Below are 18520 nucleotides of genomic sequence, written 5' to 3' on the forward strand. Positions count from 1 at the left end.
ACCATATGTAATCACTGCCTAGCCTTCCCAAATCGGAGCCCCGTCATAGGGCTGCAGTGGGATCCGGAGAACCCACTCTCAGCAGTCTCTGTCCTTTAACCCTAGACACAGGAACAATGCAACTCTTCCCCACCTTTTCTGAAAAATGAGTACAAATTGCAAGAAATGCAGCACAGATTGTACGATGTCAGTACATTAGCAGTGACATGGGAAATCTGATGGAGTCAGGGGGAAAAGGTGTAAATTGCAGGATAATATCAAGGGGAGGTCAGTATGTTAGTAATGCAGGGAATATGATGGACTTAAAGAAAAGGTATAAATTACTGGGTAATAGAAAGGAGAGGTCAGTACATTAGTAACATGGGAAAACTGGCAGATTTGGGAGGAAAAGGTGCAAATTGTAGGATAATGTGAAGTGGGGCATCACTGTAACGATGAGCTTACCTCATGCCAGGAGACTGGCTGGCCATATAGACTCTGGCTACAACTTTCAGTATTTTTCTAGTTCTGTCTCACTGCAGATCTTTAAGTCTTTTACAATCATTAATTAAATTTCTTTAAGAGCTCTTTAAGCGTCCTTAAGTCATTAAATTTCAAGTTCATATTACAGAGAAAAAGTATTGTCCCTGCTCAAAAGAAAAAAAAAGCCAGAAAGATTCCCTCAAAACTTCTGAATGGCTGAACCTATCAACCTCATATGTGCCAACTAATAAACACCCATCTTTTAAAGACTCCTTTGCTGCACACAGTCACACATTCCTCCAAGAGGCTCTGTAAATATGACTGATGTTTCTGTGTTCAAGACAAAATTAAAGCAGTCATATAATAAAATATTTTTAAATAAATATTTTATTGACGTATAACATACGATGGGAACCTATTCTGCACAGGCCTCTCTCATTTCCACATGGTTTATGAGTGAGGCACTCGCTGCCCTTTTTTCCAGAATATCTTTTGAAGGATGTTTTTATAGAGAACAGCCTTCAGAGACAGAGATAGTGTCTCCTTCCGGAGCAACGGAAGGGCTTGCTTAATGACCATTTAAAAAGATCCTGGGCTGGGCGCTGTGGTTTACACCTGAAATCCCAGCACTTTGGGAGGCCCCGGTGGGCGGATCACCTGAGGTCAGGAGTTCAAGACCAGCCTGGCCAACACGGCGAAACCCTGTCTCTAGTAAAAATACAAAAAAAAAAATTCCAGCTACTCAGGAGGCTGAGGCAGGAGAATCGCTTGAATCCGGGAGGCGAAGTTTGCAGTGAGCCAAGATGGCGCCATTGCACTGCAGCCTGGGCAACAGAGGGAGACTCTGTCTCAAAAAAATTTTTTTTAATTCCTGGTTGCTTAAACTCAAGGTTCTTCTTCTGTGATGCGGCCACTTGCACATGCAGGCATCCCTCTGGGCCCAGCTGCATCAGCCCAGAAAATTTGGGGCAGGGACTGACTCAAACATGCCGATGCTCTTGCTGTTTGCTGTGCTATGAGTAGTAAAGTCCTTCATTTCTGACCCAGTAGTCCTGGGTCTTCTGCCAGGATCTGTGAGCCTGTGGCATGTGGCAGCTTGCAAGGAGGCTACATCTTCAGATCCTTCACAGTTTTTAATAGTTTATTCAACAAGAATGGGATGCTGCCAGAGGCATGGCTTTCTGGAAGAAGAGTAAGGAAATCATGATCCTTAACAGGACTTGAAGGAAGTTTATGGGGATTAGTAGCACATGTATTGATCGGATCGTATGGTCAGCCAGGCAGTCAGGTTCTGCTTCTTTTCTTGTTTAGAAAGAGGAGCTGGGGAAGGACTTGCAGTGGATTCACGCTAACTGCCTAGAATGCGTCCAGGTTGTTGCTGCCTCTCCTCCAGGCAGGAAGACTTCCTCACCAATGAGATGGTCAGCCCCAGGTCCTCCCGTTGAAACAACCGTGCAGAGATTCATCCTGGGTTGGCAGAAGGCTCTACCCTCTTTTAGACAACAGTTATACAGACAGATGCCTATATTGAGTGAGAATGTAGGGAAATTTATGATTTCCATAGGCAGAAACCAGAGAATCATTAGAAGTTTGTCTTGGGAGATGGGTGGTGGAGCACGTAATACTTGTTAGGGAAGCATGGTGACAGCTGAGCCATCTCAGCCTAGTCCCTCCTGCACTCTGTCTGCCAACTTCGGACCCACGTGGAGATAAAGGTCTCAAAAGACTTCCGCAGGGTTTAACCAAACTGAAAAATAGACATTTCAAGATCCATATTTGGAAGAAAAATATATTGAAAAGCAAGAGAATGAGAAATGAAAAGTTCAGGAAAGTACTTAAGAGCATGTGGCACAGGGCTCAGATCAAGAAGGAACACAGTGGTAGCTATGATCTTTTTTTTTTTGAGATGGAGTCTCCCTCTATTGCCCATACTGCAGTGCAGTGGTGCGATCTCAGCTCACTGCAGCCTGCACCTCCTGGGTTCAAGCAATTCTCCTGCCTCAGCCTCCCCAGTAGCTGGACTACAGGCGCCTGCCACCATGCCTGACTAATTTTTGTTGTTGTTGTTGTTGTTGTATTTTTAGTAGAGACAGGGTTTTACCATATTGGCCAGGCTGGTCTTAAACTCCTGACCTTGTGATCTGCCTACCTCGGCCTCCCAAAGTGCTGGGATTACAGGCATGAGCCTCCGCTCCCAGCCAGCTATGATAATCTTGTTAGTTTTCTAGTTCTGACATTGGGGGTGAGTTCACAAGTTTTGCTTTTATTAAGCTTCATAATATACCTATTAGTTACATATGTTCTTTTGTATGTATTAATTATTACATAATACATTTTTGTGATCAGTTTAGGGACATTTATAATTGGAATTATTGAATTGCTATGAGTCCTATAACATCTGTTGGATTCTTATATGGCTTTAGTAGAGTGGAGGATAGTGTCTTCCCATAAAAGCCCTGTAATATCAAACAAGAATTCTGACAGGAAAATGGTGTATCTACCTACCTTCCTGGGAGAAATACTGGAGATGTTCAAGGTTTTACCTTTCTTACATAGTAGATAGATCATGAAATTATTGCAGACTAAGTGCTCTGGTATTTTCCTAATCTAAGATTAACTTAAAATTATTTTAACTTAATGTCTAATTCAAGATACAGTTAATTTTCATCGATTCTGAAAACAGATGCTAAACACCTATGTTTATAATGCTGAGGGGGCATTACCTGGGAATGTGAGACATTTGGGAATATCTTCTGTGTACTCCAGCAACCTCACTGTTCATGAGGAATGAGCAAGCCACCGTATTTCCTTTGGTAATTCTGTCTTCCATCTGGTCAGGAGAAAGAAGGATTCTTCAAGCCTTTCTCAGGTGGTAAAACTCTAAGGAGAATCCTGTGCTTTTTGTGTCCCCTGAGAATGACTGCAGCTCCTTGCTGACGACTTATCCCAAAACAAGGCCTCTGGGAACTCACCAGACCTTATCACACTTGGGAAGAGAGCTTGATATGTGGTCTAGTTGTTGTTGGGAGTTAGGACACTAGATTATTTGTGAGGTCTCTTAGGATGCTGTCATCATAAATAATACTCTCTAAAGGTTTTTACCACCTACTGTAAACCAAAGGCTTTCTGTGCTTTTTTACTCTTCACTGCAACCCAAGGTAGTCGTCGTCACCATCCCCATCTTGTGCTGGGGAAGCAGGGCCTAGAAAGAGGCGAAGTCACTTTTCGTGGCCTCTCAGCCAGAACGCACACTCGGTCCTGTGGATTCTATAACTCATGCTTTTAACAGTGGCAGATCTTTGTCATTGAATCCTTTAATTCTGGTAACATTACATGAGTGTGTAGAATTTTTTTTTAACCTCATGGAAGTGAGAATGTCTTACAGTTGTGATCAGACATTATGTAATAAGGACAAGTGGGTCAAGCTCTGTGACCTCCAGGCAGGAGCCCCCAATACATTAGATTTTGCTGAGATCTGATTACTCCTTTTTAAAATGAATTCCATGCCACTACTTTTCAGCAAAACTGTATCATTGATAGTGAGGTGGTTAATATTTTCTAATAAGCTAGATTTAACATTTTTAAAGTATGAAGGGGAGGGACCAAGTACATTAGAGATATTTTTATTTTTGTTTTTGTGTTTTGAGACAGGGTCTCACTCTCACCCAGGCTGGACTGCACTGGTGTGAACACGCATCACTGCAGCCTCAAACTTCTCGGCTCAAGTGATCTTCCTGCTTCAGCCTCCCAAGTAGCTGGGAACACAGTCGTGTACCCAGGCTGGTCTCAAACTCCTAGGCTCAAGTGATCCTCCTCAGCCTTCCAAAGCGTTGGAATTACAGATGAGCTGTATTTCTTTAACATGCTAGAATGAGACCTAGTGTGCGCCTATTTGTTTCTGTAAGAAAGCAAGTTTGCACAGTATCTTGGTGTCATGCTCACGAAGGGTATGTCATTTTCCTTCTGATTTATAATTGGTCCCTATGAGGGAAGTCACAGCACTTTATGTCAAATGGGCTTCAAAAGTAGAATATGAAGTGTCTTTATCCTTAGTTTGCTGATTTGTCTTTATTCAGCTACAGAAAATGTAAATACTTTAATCTGGCATACAGAGCACTTAAAACAAGCAACTGCAGTGTAAAGGTGGCCAGAGCTGGCCTCCTCTAGGTGCAGAAGGCTGGCCACATCCCTGAAGACAGGTGTTCACTCTGTGCTCCAGAGACCTGGGACCCCCAGTTGCATTCTTTTCAGGAGAAGCGTTTTACAGTTTCTGTGCTTAACTCTACGGAGTATTTTATCTTGGTGTATTCTTGTAAATGCTGTTATTTGATGGAATTTCATACAAAATTGACATATCTTTCCCTTTAATAGGAATGTTTTGTATCTTTATAAACTCTTTCTGAGGACCATATAGTCCTGTATGTAATAGTGGTTTAAATATACATAATTTGAAGTGCAAACCACTCCAACTTACAAACCATATCATAGCAAGAGAAACCTTTATTTTAGATTAGTCCTGCTGGTCTTGCCAGTCTCTCTTCAGGAACCATATTCACTTGACTTAATGATGAGATTGCACACTGTTAATCTATCAGTTAAACAGGTGTTTATTGCACGCCTATTATGGGCTGAGTTCAGGGTTTTCCCCTGTGGAAGAGACAAAGGAAGTACAGCCCCCAATTAAGAATGGATTGGTTTCCAAATGATTGGGAAGCTGAATCTGGAACCTGGAATGTAGTGTCCAACAATGTAATGAATGGCACTTAATTTTCCAGGTTTGCCCATGAGGCATCATTAATCCCTAGTGTGGTTCATCCATACCCTGATGTCCAAGGCTCCTGTTAGGGTTGAGATACAAAAGAAAAGCAGGGGGAACTTTCTTCTGCCTTTCTGGGTGCTAAGGTCACTCCAGTGCCTTCCTGCCACGAGGGTTCCCAGTGTCCTCCACAGTCACCAGCTGCCTCCTCCCTGTTTCCCCAACCCAGCAAAACTCTCATTTCCTCGGCGTAGCAGATCTCAGTTAGATGTTAGTACAGAAGTATTTTGATTTAACTAATTCATACTAACATATACATAACTGATAACTTCCTTAATCTTTGCAGAGGCATTTGCATTATTAAAACAAAATACTTCTTAAATGCATATTAAGTCAAGCAAGGGTAGATTATTTAGCACATAGGATAAAGTGAAATAAAAGATTAAGGCCATGCAAAGTTGTGTTGGGGCTGCAGGGTCACCCTGGAGACAGAACAGCCCTAACTGGAGCTTGTTCCCTGGGGCTAGCTCTCCAAAGCCCACCCTACTTCTCATCACTTCTTTCCTTATACTGTTTCTAAATTTCTGGATTCTGGAAAAGGCCACGCATTAACATGGTGATGGCACCAGCAGAAGCTCCATTGGTTGAGGTGAGGTTTAGGGAGGACCAGGGATTGGCTGAGGTCATCCATGACTGATTTTAGGTTTGGGTTACCTATACACCAGATGGTAATAAACGTAGGGAATGCATATATAAGGCAGGGTCACTGACTAAAGAGCAAGACAAAGGTATAGCACCAGTAGTGACCAGAAATCATGGAATCATTCAGCAATTCAGGTCCTATTTGCTGGTGGTGAAGCAGGACACCTGGTTTCTGGCTTCATACTCACTTTATAATCTACTCAGGAAAATAGACCTTGTGTAAATAATTACACTAAAAACAAGATCAGGCCAGGCTCGGTGGCTCACGCCTGTAATCCCAACACTTTGGGAGGCCAAGACAGATCACTTGAGGTCAAGAGTTCGAGACCAGCCTGGCCAATATGGTGAAACCCTGTCTCCACTAAAAATACAAAGATTAGCTGGGTTTGGCGGCAGGCACCTGTAATCCCAGCTACTCAGGAGACTGAGGTTGGAATGGGCCAAGATTGTGCCACTGCACTCCAGCCTGGGCAACAGAGTGAGACTCTATCTCAAAAAAATAAAAATAAAAAAGTAGATAAACAAAACATTTTTTAAAATGAGATAATGACACATTTCTCTACCTGCTGTTGTAGAAAACCAAAGAACATCATGAATGATTATAGCCCGGGGCCTGATTGAGCTGGAGCGGGGGTGGCTTCTCTGAGGGAGACACGTTTCAGCCTGGACAAGGAGATTAAGGCTGGGTCAGCCAAGCGACAAGGGTGTAGGCCCAGAGCTTAGGGGCGCATTTTAGGCAAGATGCATGGTATGCAAGACCCTGGGGAGGAAACACTCGATGCCTCTGAGAAGTTGCTGGTGAATCTTAAGAGGGAGAACCTGCAGGTGCTGGAGGGGAGCCTTGGAGAGGGCAGGAGGCAGCTTTGTCCCACAGGCCTCACAGGCCACGCTGTGGGGGTAGACCCTGAAAGGCATGGGGTCTGACTTTAGGAATTTAAAGCAGGGGAGCAACAGGTTCTACTGTATGGCCCTGACCATGCGTGTAATTGGGGCTTGGAGAAGGGAATCTATTATTGGTGAGGGCAATTTGGATCTGAAGGGAGCAGAAGGGGCTGTTGCCACACAGTGTCATTTAGGGGTGCCCAGAAGGGCCCCTGCCCAAAAATGTCTTTCCAACCATCCCTGACGGTGTCTAAAATCCTATCATTGAACTTCATCTCCTTTAAAACACAAGTCCTCTGACAGCCAAGCAGGACCAGACAAAATTGCAGCCTAATATTTAAAAATTTTGTCAGGTCAGGCATGGTGACTCATGCCTGTAATCCCAGCACTTTGGAAGGCTGAGGCAGGCGGATCGCTTGAGCTCAGGAGTTTTAGACCAACCTGGGCAATATAGCAAAACCCTATCTCAGACCAGGCATTGTGGCTCACACCTGTAATCCCAACACTTTGGGAGACTGAGACAGGCAGATCACTTGAGGTCAAGAGTTCGAGACCAGCCTGGCCAATGTGGTGAAACCCCATCTCTATTTTTAAAAAATACAAAAATTAGCCAGGCGTGGTGGTGGGCGCCTGTAATCCCATCTACTTGGGAGTCTGAAGCAAGAGAATCATGTGAACCTGGAAGGTGGAGGCCGCACTGTGCCGAGATCGCGCCACCGTACTCCAGGCTGGGTAACAGAGTAAGACTCCATCTCAAAAAAAATGAAATAAGCCAGACATGGTGGCATGTCCCATCTGGTCCCTGTAGTCCCAGCTACTCTGAAGACCGAGGTGGGAGGATCACTTGAGCCTGGGAGGTTGAGGCTATAGTGAGCCGTGATTGTTCCACTGCACTCCAGCCTGGGCATTGGACCCTATCTCAAAAATAAAAATAAATGTTTTTTAGACCTCCAGCCATCCTTTTCAAATAAAGTGTGTGTGTCTCTCTCTCCCCATAGCATCTCTTCCCTCTTCAGACGCCCAGGACTCGTATGTCAGTCTCTAAATCAACACCTGATTTCAAGAGAGGCTCTGTCAGATACGACTTATATGAACTTTATGATGCAATTTTGAATCAGTCTGTTGCCTTTTCCCAGGATATAACGTGTGGCTGATTGTAACTCCAGCTGCTTTAGGTCATAAAAGGAATTTGTTGACTCTCACAACAGAACCACGCAGAAGTGGGATTGCCTTTGGTGCAATTTGATCCGGCCCCTGGCCGCAGGTCTCTGGTGTTCTTTCAGCCTTGCCCTTGCACCGTGTCGGTGATGATCTTGACTGACTCCTCCCAAGGATGCAGCACTGACTGCAGCGGCTCCCGGTCTCACACCTGTAACCTCACCAACCTGAGCTGAAAGTGCTGCTGTACTCAGGACGGTCACAAGCCCTTGGCTTCTCTCTAAGGTTGTAGGACACCCCTGAGCCAATTATTAGGTCCAGGAGCATCTAATAATCTGAGAACTAGTCACTGAAGGCATCCTGCTGATTGGCGGAGTATAACCTCTGGAGCTGTGAGTGGGATCCTTCCCTCCCAAATCACAGGGACCCTGGAGACCAAGAATGGGCACAAGCTCTAGGGAAGCACCAAACAACACTGGCAACATAGGGATATTTGTATTTTAAGTCTTATGTCTGTTAGTTTAATATTAAAGAAATGTAGCTGGACACTGTGATTCATCCCTGTAATCCCAGCACTTTGGGAGTCCAAGGCAGGTAGATCACTTGAGGCCAGGAGTTCGAGACTAGTCTGGGCAGCATGAAAAAACCCTGTCTCTACAAACAAACAAACAAAAAATTATCTGGGCATGTTGACGTGTACCTGTAGTCCCAGCTACTATTTGGGAGGCTGAGGTGGAAGGATCAGTTGAGCCCAGGAGGTCAAGGCTGCAGTGAACCATAATTGCACCACTGTACTCCACTGTACTCTGTGTAACAGAGTGAGACCCCATCTGAAAAAAAAGGAAGGAAACAAAAGGAAAGGAAAAAGGAAAGAAAAGGGAAAAGAGAAAGAAACATGGGCATCAGCAAACAGATGGGAGAGGAACTGTTTTTAGGGTAGACCATTGGGCCATTCAACAGTTCCTGAAACTTGTGCTTCCTGTACTAGCCTTGCCTATGACACTCATTCATATAATCACTAATTTGTTAGTATGGCTCGGTTATGCAGTTATTTTTGCCTCTGACATACTCCTGTGTTAAAGGGAGTATATCTGAGCTTGGGTCTGGGACATTTAAAATAGGCTAAGTGTGTGGGTATTGGGGATGGAATTCCATAAAGATGTAGATCCTGTTTGTTTAGGACAATTATGCACTATTTAGAGCTAGTTATTTAAAAATTAAATAGTGTTCCTCATTGGTTATATTAGAATAATTTTATAAATAAGCTTGAGAAAAGTGGAAGATGATGCAAATAAGGGTTGTTAAAGAAAAGTTCGATGATCTTTTGTTTGCTATCTTAGTTTAAAGAGTTTTTAAAATTCAGAATAAATGAATTTTCAGTTTTAAAAATATTGGAGCCGGGCGCGGTGGCTCAAGCCTGTAATCCCAGCACTTTGGGAGGCCGAGACGGGCGGATCACGATGTCAGGAGATCGAGACCATCCTGGCTAACATGGTGAAACCCCGTCTCTACTAAAAAATACAAAAAACTAGCCGGGCGACGTGACGGGCGCCTGTAGTCCCAGCTACTCGGGAGGCTGAGGCAGGAGAATGGCGTAAACCCGGGAGGCGGAGCTTGCAGTGAGCTGAGATCCGGCCACTGCACTCCAGCCTGGGCGGCAGAGCGAGACTCCGTCTCAAAAATAAATAAAAATAAAAAATAAAAATAAATAAATAAATAAAAAATTAAAAATATTGGAATGGTTTTTTTAGTTTTTACTTGATTAAGTAGTACTGGCTGTATTGAATTCTTCAGAAATACTTCAAAATCAGGCAAAATGTGTAGCATTGCCAATTTTTCATCCTAGGTCCTTTTTTTCTCAACCAGCTGTATTCATTAATATTCACAGATATATGAACATAAAATGAGCATATGCTCAACAAATATTTATCATGTTCAGGGTGCATCCCCATTGCTGGGGATATGGAGAAGTTCATTCACTGCCTAGTGCCAGCAGCAAACCAACAATGAGTTTAGAAAAGGGGAACAGTTGCTGGGGTGAGAGGAGAAAGCCTGCAGAGGATGGGAGAGGCTCAAATGTTGGCAAGGAAGGGGAGAACATCCCAGGTGGTCAAACAAGTTTGCTTTTGCAATTGAATTTCATTCTATTTTTCTTAAAATTATAGAGCCTGTTGCTTAATTCCAAGATTTTCTTTCTTGTGTAATATTTCCTGTAGAATTGTTAGGAGTTGGTCATATAGATCACTTCAGACCACTTGTGTATTATCCAAAGTTTCTGTAATGATTTCCTGTTATTCTTTCAGAATTGTTTTATCGTGATACAATGTAATTCTAAATGTCTTTTATAATGTCGAAAGTATTGCCAAAAACAATTAAAATATTAGATTATAATTAAAATATTAGGAAAGTATCAATAATTATACTCTTAAGAAATATTGGGACAATTTCTTATTTAGCTAAACAGCTAAAAGTTGTTTCATCACTATCAAGCTTGTCCACCCGCGGCTCTGGTGACCAGGACAGGCTCAAGTGCAGCCCAACACAAATTTGTAAGGTTTCTTAAAACATTATGAGTTTTTTTGGCGATTTTTTCAAGCACCGTTAGTGTTAGTGTATTGTTAGTGTTAGTGTATTTTCTGTGTAGTCCAAGACAATTCTTGGACTAGTGTGACCCAGGGAAACCAAAAGATTGTACACCGCCGATCTATAGTCATTATTTTGCGGCATCTTAATATGTTCAGAACTATTACTCTCTATTGTCTTTTAGCTTGACCCATTCAGACATGAGAATTTCAGAAAACTGAATCTGTCGTCAAGTTGGCAGAGTTCTTAGCTGACTTTCTTTAACACTGAGTTGTTGGATTATTCTTAGTTTAATAAATTTAGGATTAAGCCTAAAATTTTCCATTTCATATTATTTCCTCCCTTTTAGTTATTTCCTGTCCTTTACTCTTTTTTTTTTTTTTTTTCTACTAAGTCTGTGAACTCCCCTAGTTGGCTGTGAATTCCTTTTGGGCAGAGATCATCAGCTACCTGGAGCTTTGGATAGTGCTTGGCATATAGAAGATGCACATTAAATGCTTACTAAATGTATGGAAACATTTCACATATACGTAGAAAGAAACAATGCAGAGGAAATTAGATGTAAGTGCATACATGTAATTTTAATTTTACTTACGATTTTGAACACTCTATCTTCTTATAGCAGCTTCCTGCTAGTTTTACCTAACCCAGAGCTCACTTTTTCTTACCTTCTCCAGGAGGTAAGGTTTAGAAACCTGCTAAAGTGCTCTCTGACATCAGTTATTTTGTAAGACAGACTTGTTATCTGTGACATTAACATGTTTGATGATGTGAATGCTCAAATTTTATGAGATCTTTTGTTCCTCTTCTGCATAATTAAGTTCTTTTCAGAACAACTTATGTATTGTAGTTGCAGTGTGTATTTCAGACTAGTCAACACAACTAAAATTTGATCATGATTACTAGCTTTTCAAAGTCATCCTTCATTTCCCACCAGGGAGCTTTCTGTCAGAATTCATTTCCCATTTGGAAGATATCTCTCTGACCCACAGTTTTCTGGACACAATTCATCCTTCACGTGTGTGAGACTGCCCATTGCCATCAATCCTCAGCTCCTCAGATGCCAAAAATCCCCTCTATATTCAGAGTGATAAAATATATCACAAGTGTTAGAGGAAAGAAAACTAACAAAAATGTTTAAAAGATTTTGTTCCAGTGATTTTTCTAATAAAAAAAAATGCTTTTAGTATCTGTTTCCATTGTTACTGTTTAAGAAATTAAAATAATAACTGTTACAGTTGAAACAGGATGTGCTTTCTATTTTCTTTCCATCTTTATATAATTAAAAGTGAATTTTGGCAACGCTGCAATATAATTCAATTCAATTTAGCAAACATTTATGGAGACCCTTCTGCTGATCCTGCAATACCATGGTTTCTATAAGAACTGGCTTTTAGCTGCAGTGAGTGTGAGAGAGTGTGATCCAGATGTGACTGCTGAGGAAACTAAAATTCACTGTGGAAGGAGATTAGGTAAGGAAAGATTCATCCAAGAAGGAATTTCATGTTGAATTTTGGACAGAGAATTAAATTTGGTCTGTGTCTGTGTCTATTTTTTGTTGCTATAACTGAATACCTGAGACTTGGCAATGTATAAAGAAAAGAAATTTATTTCTCACAGTTCTAGAGGCTGGGAAGTCCGAGAACATGGTACCAGCATCTGGGGAGGACCATCTCGCTGCATCGTAACATGGCAGAAGGCATCACATGGAGAGATGGCAAGAGCATGTATGTCAGCTCAGGTCTCTCTTCCTCTTTTTATAAAGCCAACAGTCCTCTCATGAGGGCCCCACCCAGGTTATCTTATGTAATCCCAGTTACCTCCCAAAGACCACATTTCTCATCAGTTTAGGAATATGGGGATCAAGTTTCCAACACATGAAATATGGGGTACACAGTTAAACCATAGCAACATGCAAAGGGGAATGACATTGCAGGTAAGGGCCACTGGGATTGGATTCAGCAAGCAGGGCATGTACTGATTCTTGGGCAAGGAAGGGACATGGTAAGAAAGGTCTTCATCAGTTTGCAGGCTGCAGCAGATACCAGAGAACTAAGTAACTGACCGAGGCTTAAGTGATGAGGTCTTGTTTCTAGGGTAAAGGAGGTAGACATATGAAGGCTAAGTCAAATCTTAGAAAGGGAAGGTCAAATCTTAACACAGAATCAGGTAGCCTCAGTAGCTTACTGGATATTGGGAAGCAATGTGAAAAGAATTGTCAAGGTTAGTTCCAAGGACGGAGAGCCTAGGTGAGTAGGGAATCAAGGTGTCATATTAGTATAAATGGACGGTTAGAAAGAGAAGTGTAATAGGCGGTGGCTTTAGAGGATGTCAGTGGGTAGGAGGAAAGCCAGAAAAGGAATGTCAGAGGAGAACCGGGAACTTACAGTTTCATGGAAGCAAAGAGAAGACAGTGTTTCAAGATGACAGGAAGAACAGAAAAGTTAAGAAATAAGAGGTCTGAGTTTGGTTTTGTTTAGGACAAGGACAAAATGTTGACCTTTGAGTGACTTCAGAAAAGTGGTGGAAGTGGGTACCAGATGGCAAAGGCCCTGAAAATGGAGAAGAGTTTTTGTTACTGGGGAGACTGTAAAATAAAATCCTTCAGTCACTTCAAGTAATAAACCCCTTCGAATGAAATTTACTCCTTAACTGGCTAGCATTATGTTACAAAATGCTAGTATATTATTAATACCTGGAGATTTAAAATGTTTTCACATTGTAACCCAGAAACATTATTTTTACAAACCATTTGGAAATAATACTTTGATATTCTTTGATTCCACTCTTTCAGAATTTCACTTATCCCTCTCCAAGATTTATTTCTGGGTCATTGATTCAGATTCCAAAACTAGTGTTTTCTATAAGCTTATTTTATGCCTAGTAGAGTTGAAATTCAAACATTTTCTAACAGTAGCAACTGAAATAGCTTCAAAGACATTTTTCACATCTACCTTACTTTTTCTTGGTTGATTATATCTTTTCGAAAACACACCAGATTGACAGCATGTGAGGTAGTATGCCTATAGTAACAACACAAGCTTTTTAGAATGGTTGAGAAATGCACTTTGGCCTTGTTCTGGTTCCTGAAGACTGTTTGTTTGTTTGTTTGCTTGTTTGTTTGTTTTGGGATGGAGTTTTCACTCTTGTCACCTAGGCTGGAGTGCAATGGTGCCATCTCAGCTCACTGCAACCTCTGCCTCCTGGGTTCAAGTGATTCTTCTGCTTCAGCCTCCCAAGTAGCTGGGATTACAGGTGCCCACCACCACACCCAGTTAATTTTTGTATTTTTAGTAGAGATGGAGTTTCACCATGTTGGCCAGGCTGGTCTCAAACTCCTGACCTCAGGTGATCCACCTGCCTTGGCCTCCCAAAGTGCTGGGATTACAGGTGTGAGCCACTGCACCCGGCCCTGAAGACATCTTTTAGTCCTCAAAGGAGCCAATAAAGGAAAAAGTACATTAGAACCAGAGTCATAGGACCTCAGTTCTATTCCCTCCTTTGGGGCTTGACTGTGAGGAGGTCAACATCTAGAGTTTTCAGCAATGAAGTGAGAAGACTGTAACAGAGGGCCAATTTGGTCTCATTCAAATAAAAAAGCTCAGAATGCATGGCTATACTATGTATTCTGTCTTTCACTAATCAAGCCTACTGCATGGTATGACTCCACATTGGCAGACGTGATCAGCGTGTTCCTCATGCGCCCTCCTCTCCCTGTTTCTTCTGCCTATGATGGAACAGCCTCACCTCTCCCTTCACGTGTCTGACTCTCCTCCTAACCTCAGGTTACCTGGTTTTTGGCATACAGTGGCACCCCTGGCACCTAGCGCCTCCGGTGCAGCTCAGGTGCTCCGTAAATATTTGATGACAGAGTAAATGGACTGTGTTGTAGTATTGCCCACCCTGGTGGCTCTCCACACTGACTGAGCATCAGAAACAGAGATCTCCAGGTCCTATTCCCTCGCCATTGGCATTTGAGTTTCTAGTTTCTAGAAATGGGCCTATACATTCCTATTGTAAAATTCCCCCGCAGGTCATGCTCATGTGAGAAATGCGAGTCTCCTCTGCGAGTTCCTTGAGGAGGCAACTATAGTTTCTGCCATTTCATTCCCATTCTAATTCTGGCAGAAATTAGATATACAAGAAATATTTGTGAATAAGAGAATTTAACTCTAGAGAAAAGTAATAAATAATAAATGAGAGGAAAATGCCCTTTCTTCTGTTTGCAGATCTAACACCTTGGACCTTTGAAGACTAATTCACATCACCCATAGCAAGTTATAGTTTTAAATAAATGAAATTATGTAAGTGCTCAAACCACCACACGTGATGAAATTCAGAGCTCATTGTTATCTAATAATTTTGGCTAGGGATTACTCTGCTTTATTTGCCCGATTTTTACAATTTTGTGATAAGATATTTGCTTTCATTATTAGCTGCTTTGCCATAGGCCTTATTTTAAATTGTTTCTTTTTTTTTTTTTTTTTTTTTTTTTGAGACGACGGAGTCTCGCTCTGTCACCCAGGCTGGAGTGCAGTGACTGCATCTTGGCTCACTGCAAGCTCCACCTCCCAGGTTTACGCCATTCTCCTGCCTCAGCCTCCTGAGTAGCTGGGACTACAGGCGCCCGCCACCTCGCCCAGCTAGTTTTTTGTATTTTTTTAGTAGAGACGGGGTTTCACTGTGTTAGCCAGGATGATCTCGATCTCCTGACCTCGTGATCCGCCCGTCTTGGCCTCCCAAAGTGCTGGGATTACAGGCTTGAGCCACCACGCCTGGCCTTTAAATTGTTTCATAATAAGTCACAATCCACCAGTCTTTTTCGAGTCATATAATTCTAGTATTTTAAGCTAGAGTTTCTTTCTTTGGGGTGAGGGACGTGAAGTGCTGAGTAAAGAACTAGTGTGAACTTTTGGTGTCTTGTCACCACCCACACTTATGTATATCGTATTTCTGTGCTCCAGAGAAAGCAATTAAGAGAATTATTTTTTATCTAAGAAAACTATGCTATCCTGAATACAAAAACCTCATCATTGGCCAGGCGCAGTGGCTCAAGTGGGAGGCCAAGGCAGGCAGACCGCTTGAGCTTAGAAGTTGGAGACCAGCCTGGGCAACACAGGGAGACCCTGCCTCTCCAAAAAACAACAACAAAAAAATTAGCTGGGTGTGGTGGTGCACACCTGTGGTCCCAGCTACCTGGGAGGCTGGGGTGGGAGGATTACCTGAGCCCAGGAAGTTGAGACTACAATGAGCCATGATCACGCCACTGCACTCTGGGCAACAGAGTGAGACCTTGTGTAAAAACAAAACAAAAAAACCCTTCGTCAGTCATAGCCTATTGGCCTGTTGACCTGCATTTTAGTTATCTGTGGCCAAGTAACAAATTTCCCTGACACTCAGCTGATTAAAACAACAAACATTTAGTGTCTCTCCAGGATCTGTGGGTCAGGAATCTGGGAGTGGCTTTGCTGGGTCATCCTGGTTCATGTCCTCTCATGAAGTTACAGTCAAGGTATTGGTCATCTGAAGGCTTCTGAGGTGGCTCACTCAGATGCCTGGCAAGTTAGTGCCTGTCTGCAGGAGGCCTCAGTTTCTTACCACATGGCCCTGTCCTCAGGGCTGCTTGAGTGTCTTCACTACGTGGCAAGAGAGCCAGGAGAGGCAGAGCCTAGATGTAGCCCCCACCCAGTGCCCACATTTAGGGGGAAGGCTCTCGGGCTCCACTCTTGAAGGGAGGAACATCAAAGCGTTTGTGGACATCATTTAAAACTGCCACAGCCTGTACCATTAGATTCTGTTTGCTAACTTAGATGTTTTCTGAAAGCATCTGTGATCCAAGTTATTTATTTAGTTTCTTCTCCACAAGTAGAAGCTGGATATCAGAATTTCTGGTTTCTACTTTATTATTTCTAGGGCCTCCTTTCTTTTTATTCTCTTGTATAAGATAATGAGATGCAGTAGTAAAAAAATCATCAAGTATTAGAATAAAAGGATATCATTTTCTCTCTGCACACCAGACTGCAAACTTTTCCTGTCTAGGCTGTAATTCAGAACTTATAGTTTCTGAGAAACCTTCTTATTGAAGGTGGGAAGAAATTTAAGAAACCTGCCCCGTTTCTAGATGAACTGGTGAACTGGTGAGCGCTGATTCCACAGCATTCACGTAGGATTAGAGGAGCAAGCGTCAGGGATGACAGAGCTTCAGAGAAGGCATCTTACAGTTAGTTACTCAGGAGCTTCTCCAAAAATGGAACCAATGACCATCCAGCATTTTATTGGTGATTTTTTTTTTTTTTTTGAGACTGAGTCTTACTCTGTCGCCCAGGCTGGAGTGCAGTGGCGCGATCTTGGCTCACTGCAAGCTCCACCTCGCGGGTTCACGCCATTCTCCTGCCTCAGCCTCCCGAGTAGCTGGGACTACAGGCGCCCTCCACCACGCCTGGCTAATTTTTTTTTGTATTTTTAGTAGAGAAGGGGTTTCACCGTGTTAGCCAGGATGGTCTCGATCTCCTGACCTCGTGATCCGCCCGTCTCAGCCTCCCAAAGTGCTGGATTTACAGGCGTGAGCCACTGCGCCTGGCCTATTGGTGATTTTTTTATAGGAACTTTCAGGAAAAAAAAAAAAAAAAAAAAAGACCAGGTCAGTAACAGCTATAAGCCCACATAGGGTGTTGAAAAAAAATAAACCCAAAGGCATTTATTAAGTGAGCCAGGCATCAGGAACCATGTTTTTACATAATTACCTCATTTCAAGTAAGTGCCCTTTCGATTCTTCACCCTCCAACCAGTCTTTCCTTCTTCGTGTGTCATGATTATAGCACTTTTTGGCCCGTATCTGTTTGCCACTTGACTAGGAGTGCCCAAAGGGCAGAGCTGTGAAATGCATCTTTGAATCCAGATGAGCAAGGCAACGCCTGGCCCTTAGTTGATTTTTATTGTTTGCTGTTGAAAGAAACAAGTCTATAAGTAAATACCATTATCTTTTTCTCTGTAAGAACGAACACTCAGAGGATTGGAAAACTTGAGTGCAGCCCATAGTTAGTAAGAGGCAGAGTTTGAGATTGAAAGCCAGGTCTGTCTTTTCTGCTTCAGTTCAGACGCTCTCAGGAGAACTCTAGGAGGGAACTGTGCTGGGAGCCCCAAGTAGTATCCTTGTAGTTCTCAACTAGGAGAAATTACTTAGGAGGCATTTCTGTCTTTGCCCAGAATGAATCACGGTAGTTTAAGAGACTGCCAAAAGGAAACAGTCTGTTGATTGGATAAAAGGGTCTTGAAAATAAGCTGACTTTTGCAAACCAGATATCCGATAAAGGTTAATATCTAAAATTGATAAAGAACTCATACAACTCAATAGTAGAAAAACAAATAGCCCAATTTAAAAATGGGCAAAGGTCCTAAATAGACATTTCTCTGAAGAAGACATAAAAATGACCAACAGGTATATGAAAAGGTGCCTAGTATCATTAATCATCCGGGAAATGCAAATCAAAATCACTGTGAGATGCTACCTCACACCTGTCAGGATGGCTGTTATCGAAAAGTGAAAAGATAACAAATATTGGCAAAGGTGTGGAGGAGGGAACTCTTGTAGACTGTTGGGAATGTACGTTGATACAGCCATTATGGAAATCAGTATGGAGATTTCCAAAGAAATTCAAAATAGGGCATGGTGGCTCCTGCCTGTAATCCCAGCACTATGGGAAGCCAAGGTGGGCAGATTGCTTGAGCTCAGGAGTTCGAGACCAGCCTGAGCAACATGGTGAAACTCTGTCTCTACAAAAAAAATACAAAAATTAGGCAGATGTGGTGGTGCACGCCTGTAGTCCCAGTTATTTGGGGGAGTAAGCCAGGATAATTGCCCAAACCTGGGAGGCAGAGGATGCAATGAGCCAAGATTGCACCACTGCACTCCAGCCTTGATGACAAAGCAAGACCTTGTCTCAAAAAAAAAAAAAAGAGAGAGAGAAATTAAAAATA

The 18520-nt window shown here is 42.5% G+C and overlaps 1 protein-coding gene across 7 annotated transcripts in view; it reads left to right on the forward strand.

The window, feature by feature from the left end:
* The window catches only part of LOC105467566 (EF-hand calcium binding domain 11), a 161107-nt gene that overhangs the window by 81793 nt on the left and 60794 nt on the right, over positions 1 to 18520 (forward strand). For 3 of the 7 annotated variants that reach the window (XM_011717260.3, XM_011717259.3, XM_011717258.3), the window contains exon 6: positions 12164 to 14989. The exons of 2 other annotated variants lie outside the window; for them this stretch is intronic. In XM_011717260.3, coding sequence (XP_011715562.2) covers positions 12164 to 12326 — 163 coding nt within the window. In that variant the 3' untranslated portion in view covers positions 12327 to 14989. Of the gene's footprint in view, positions 1 to 7800; positions 9395 to 12163; positions 14990 to 18520 lie in introns of those variants that run through there. 2 more of the 7 variants (XM_071099727.1, XM_011717264.3) reach the window with 2 other exon arrangements.

The sequence above is a fragment of the Macaca nemestrina genome, chromosome 7 (genome assembly GCF_043159975.1).
Source record: "Macaca nemestrina isolate mMacNem1 chromosome 7, mMacNem.hap1, whole genome shotgun sequence".
In the NCBI taxonomy this organism is placed as follows: domain Eukaryota; kingdom Metazoa; phylum Chordata; class Mammalia; order Primates; family Cercopithecidae; genus Macaca; species Macaca nemestrina.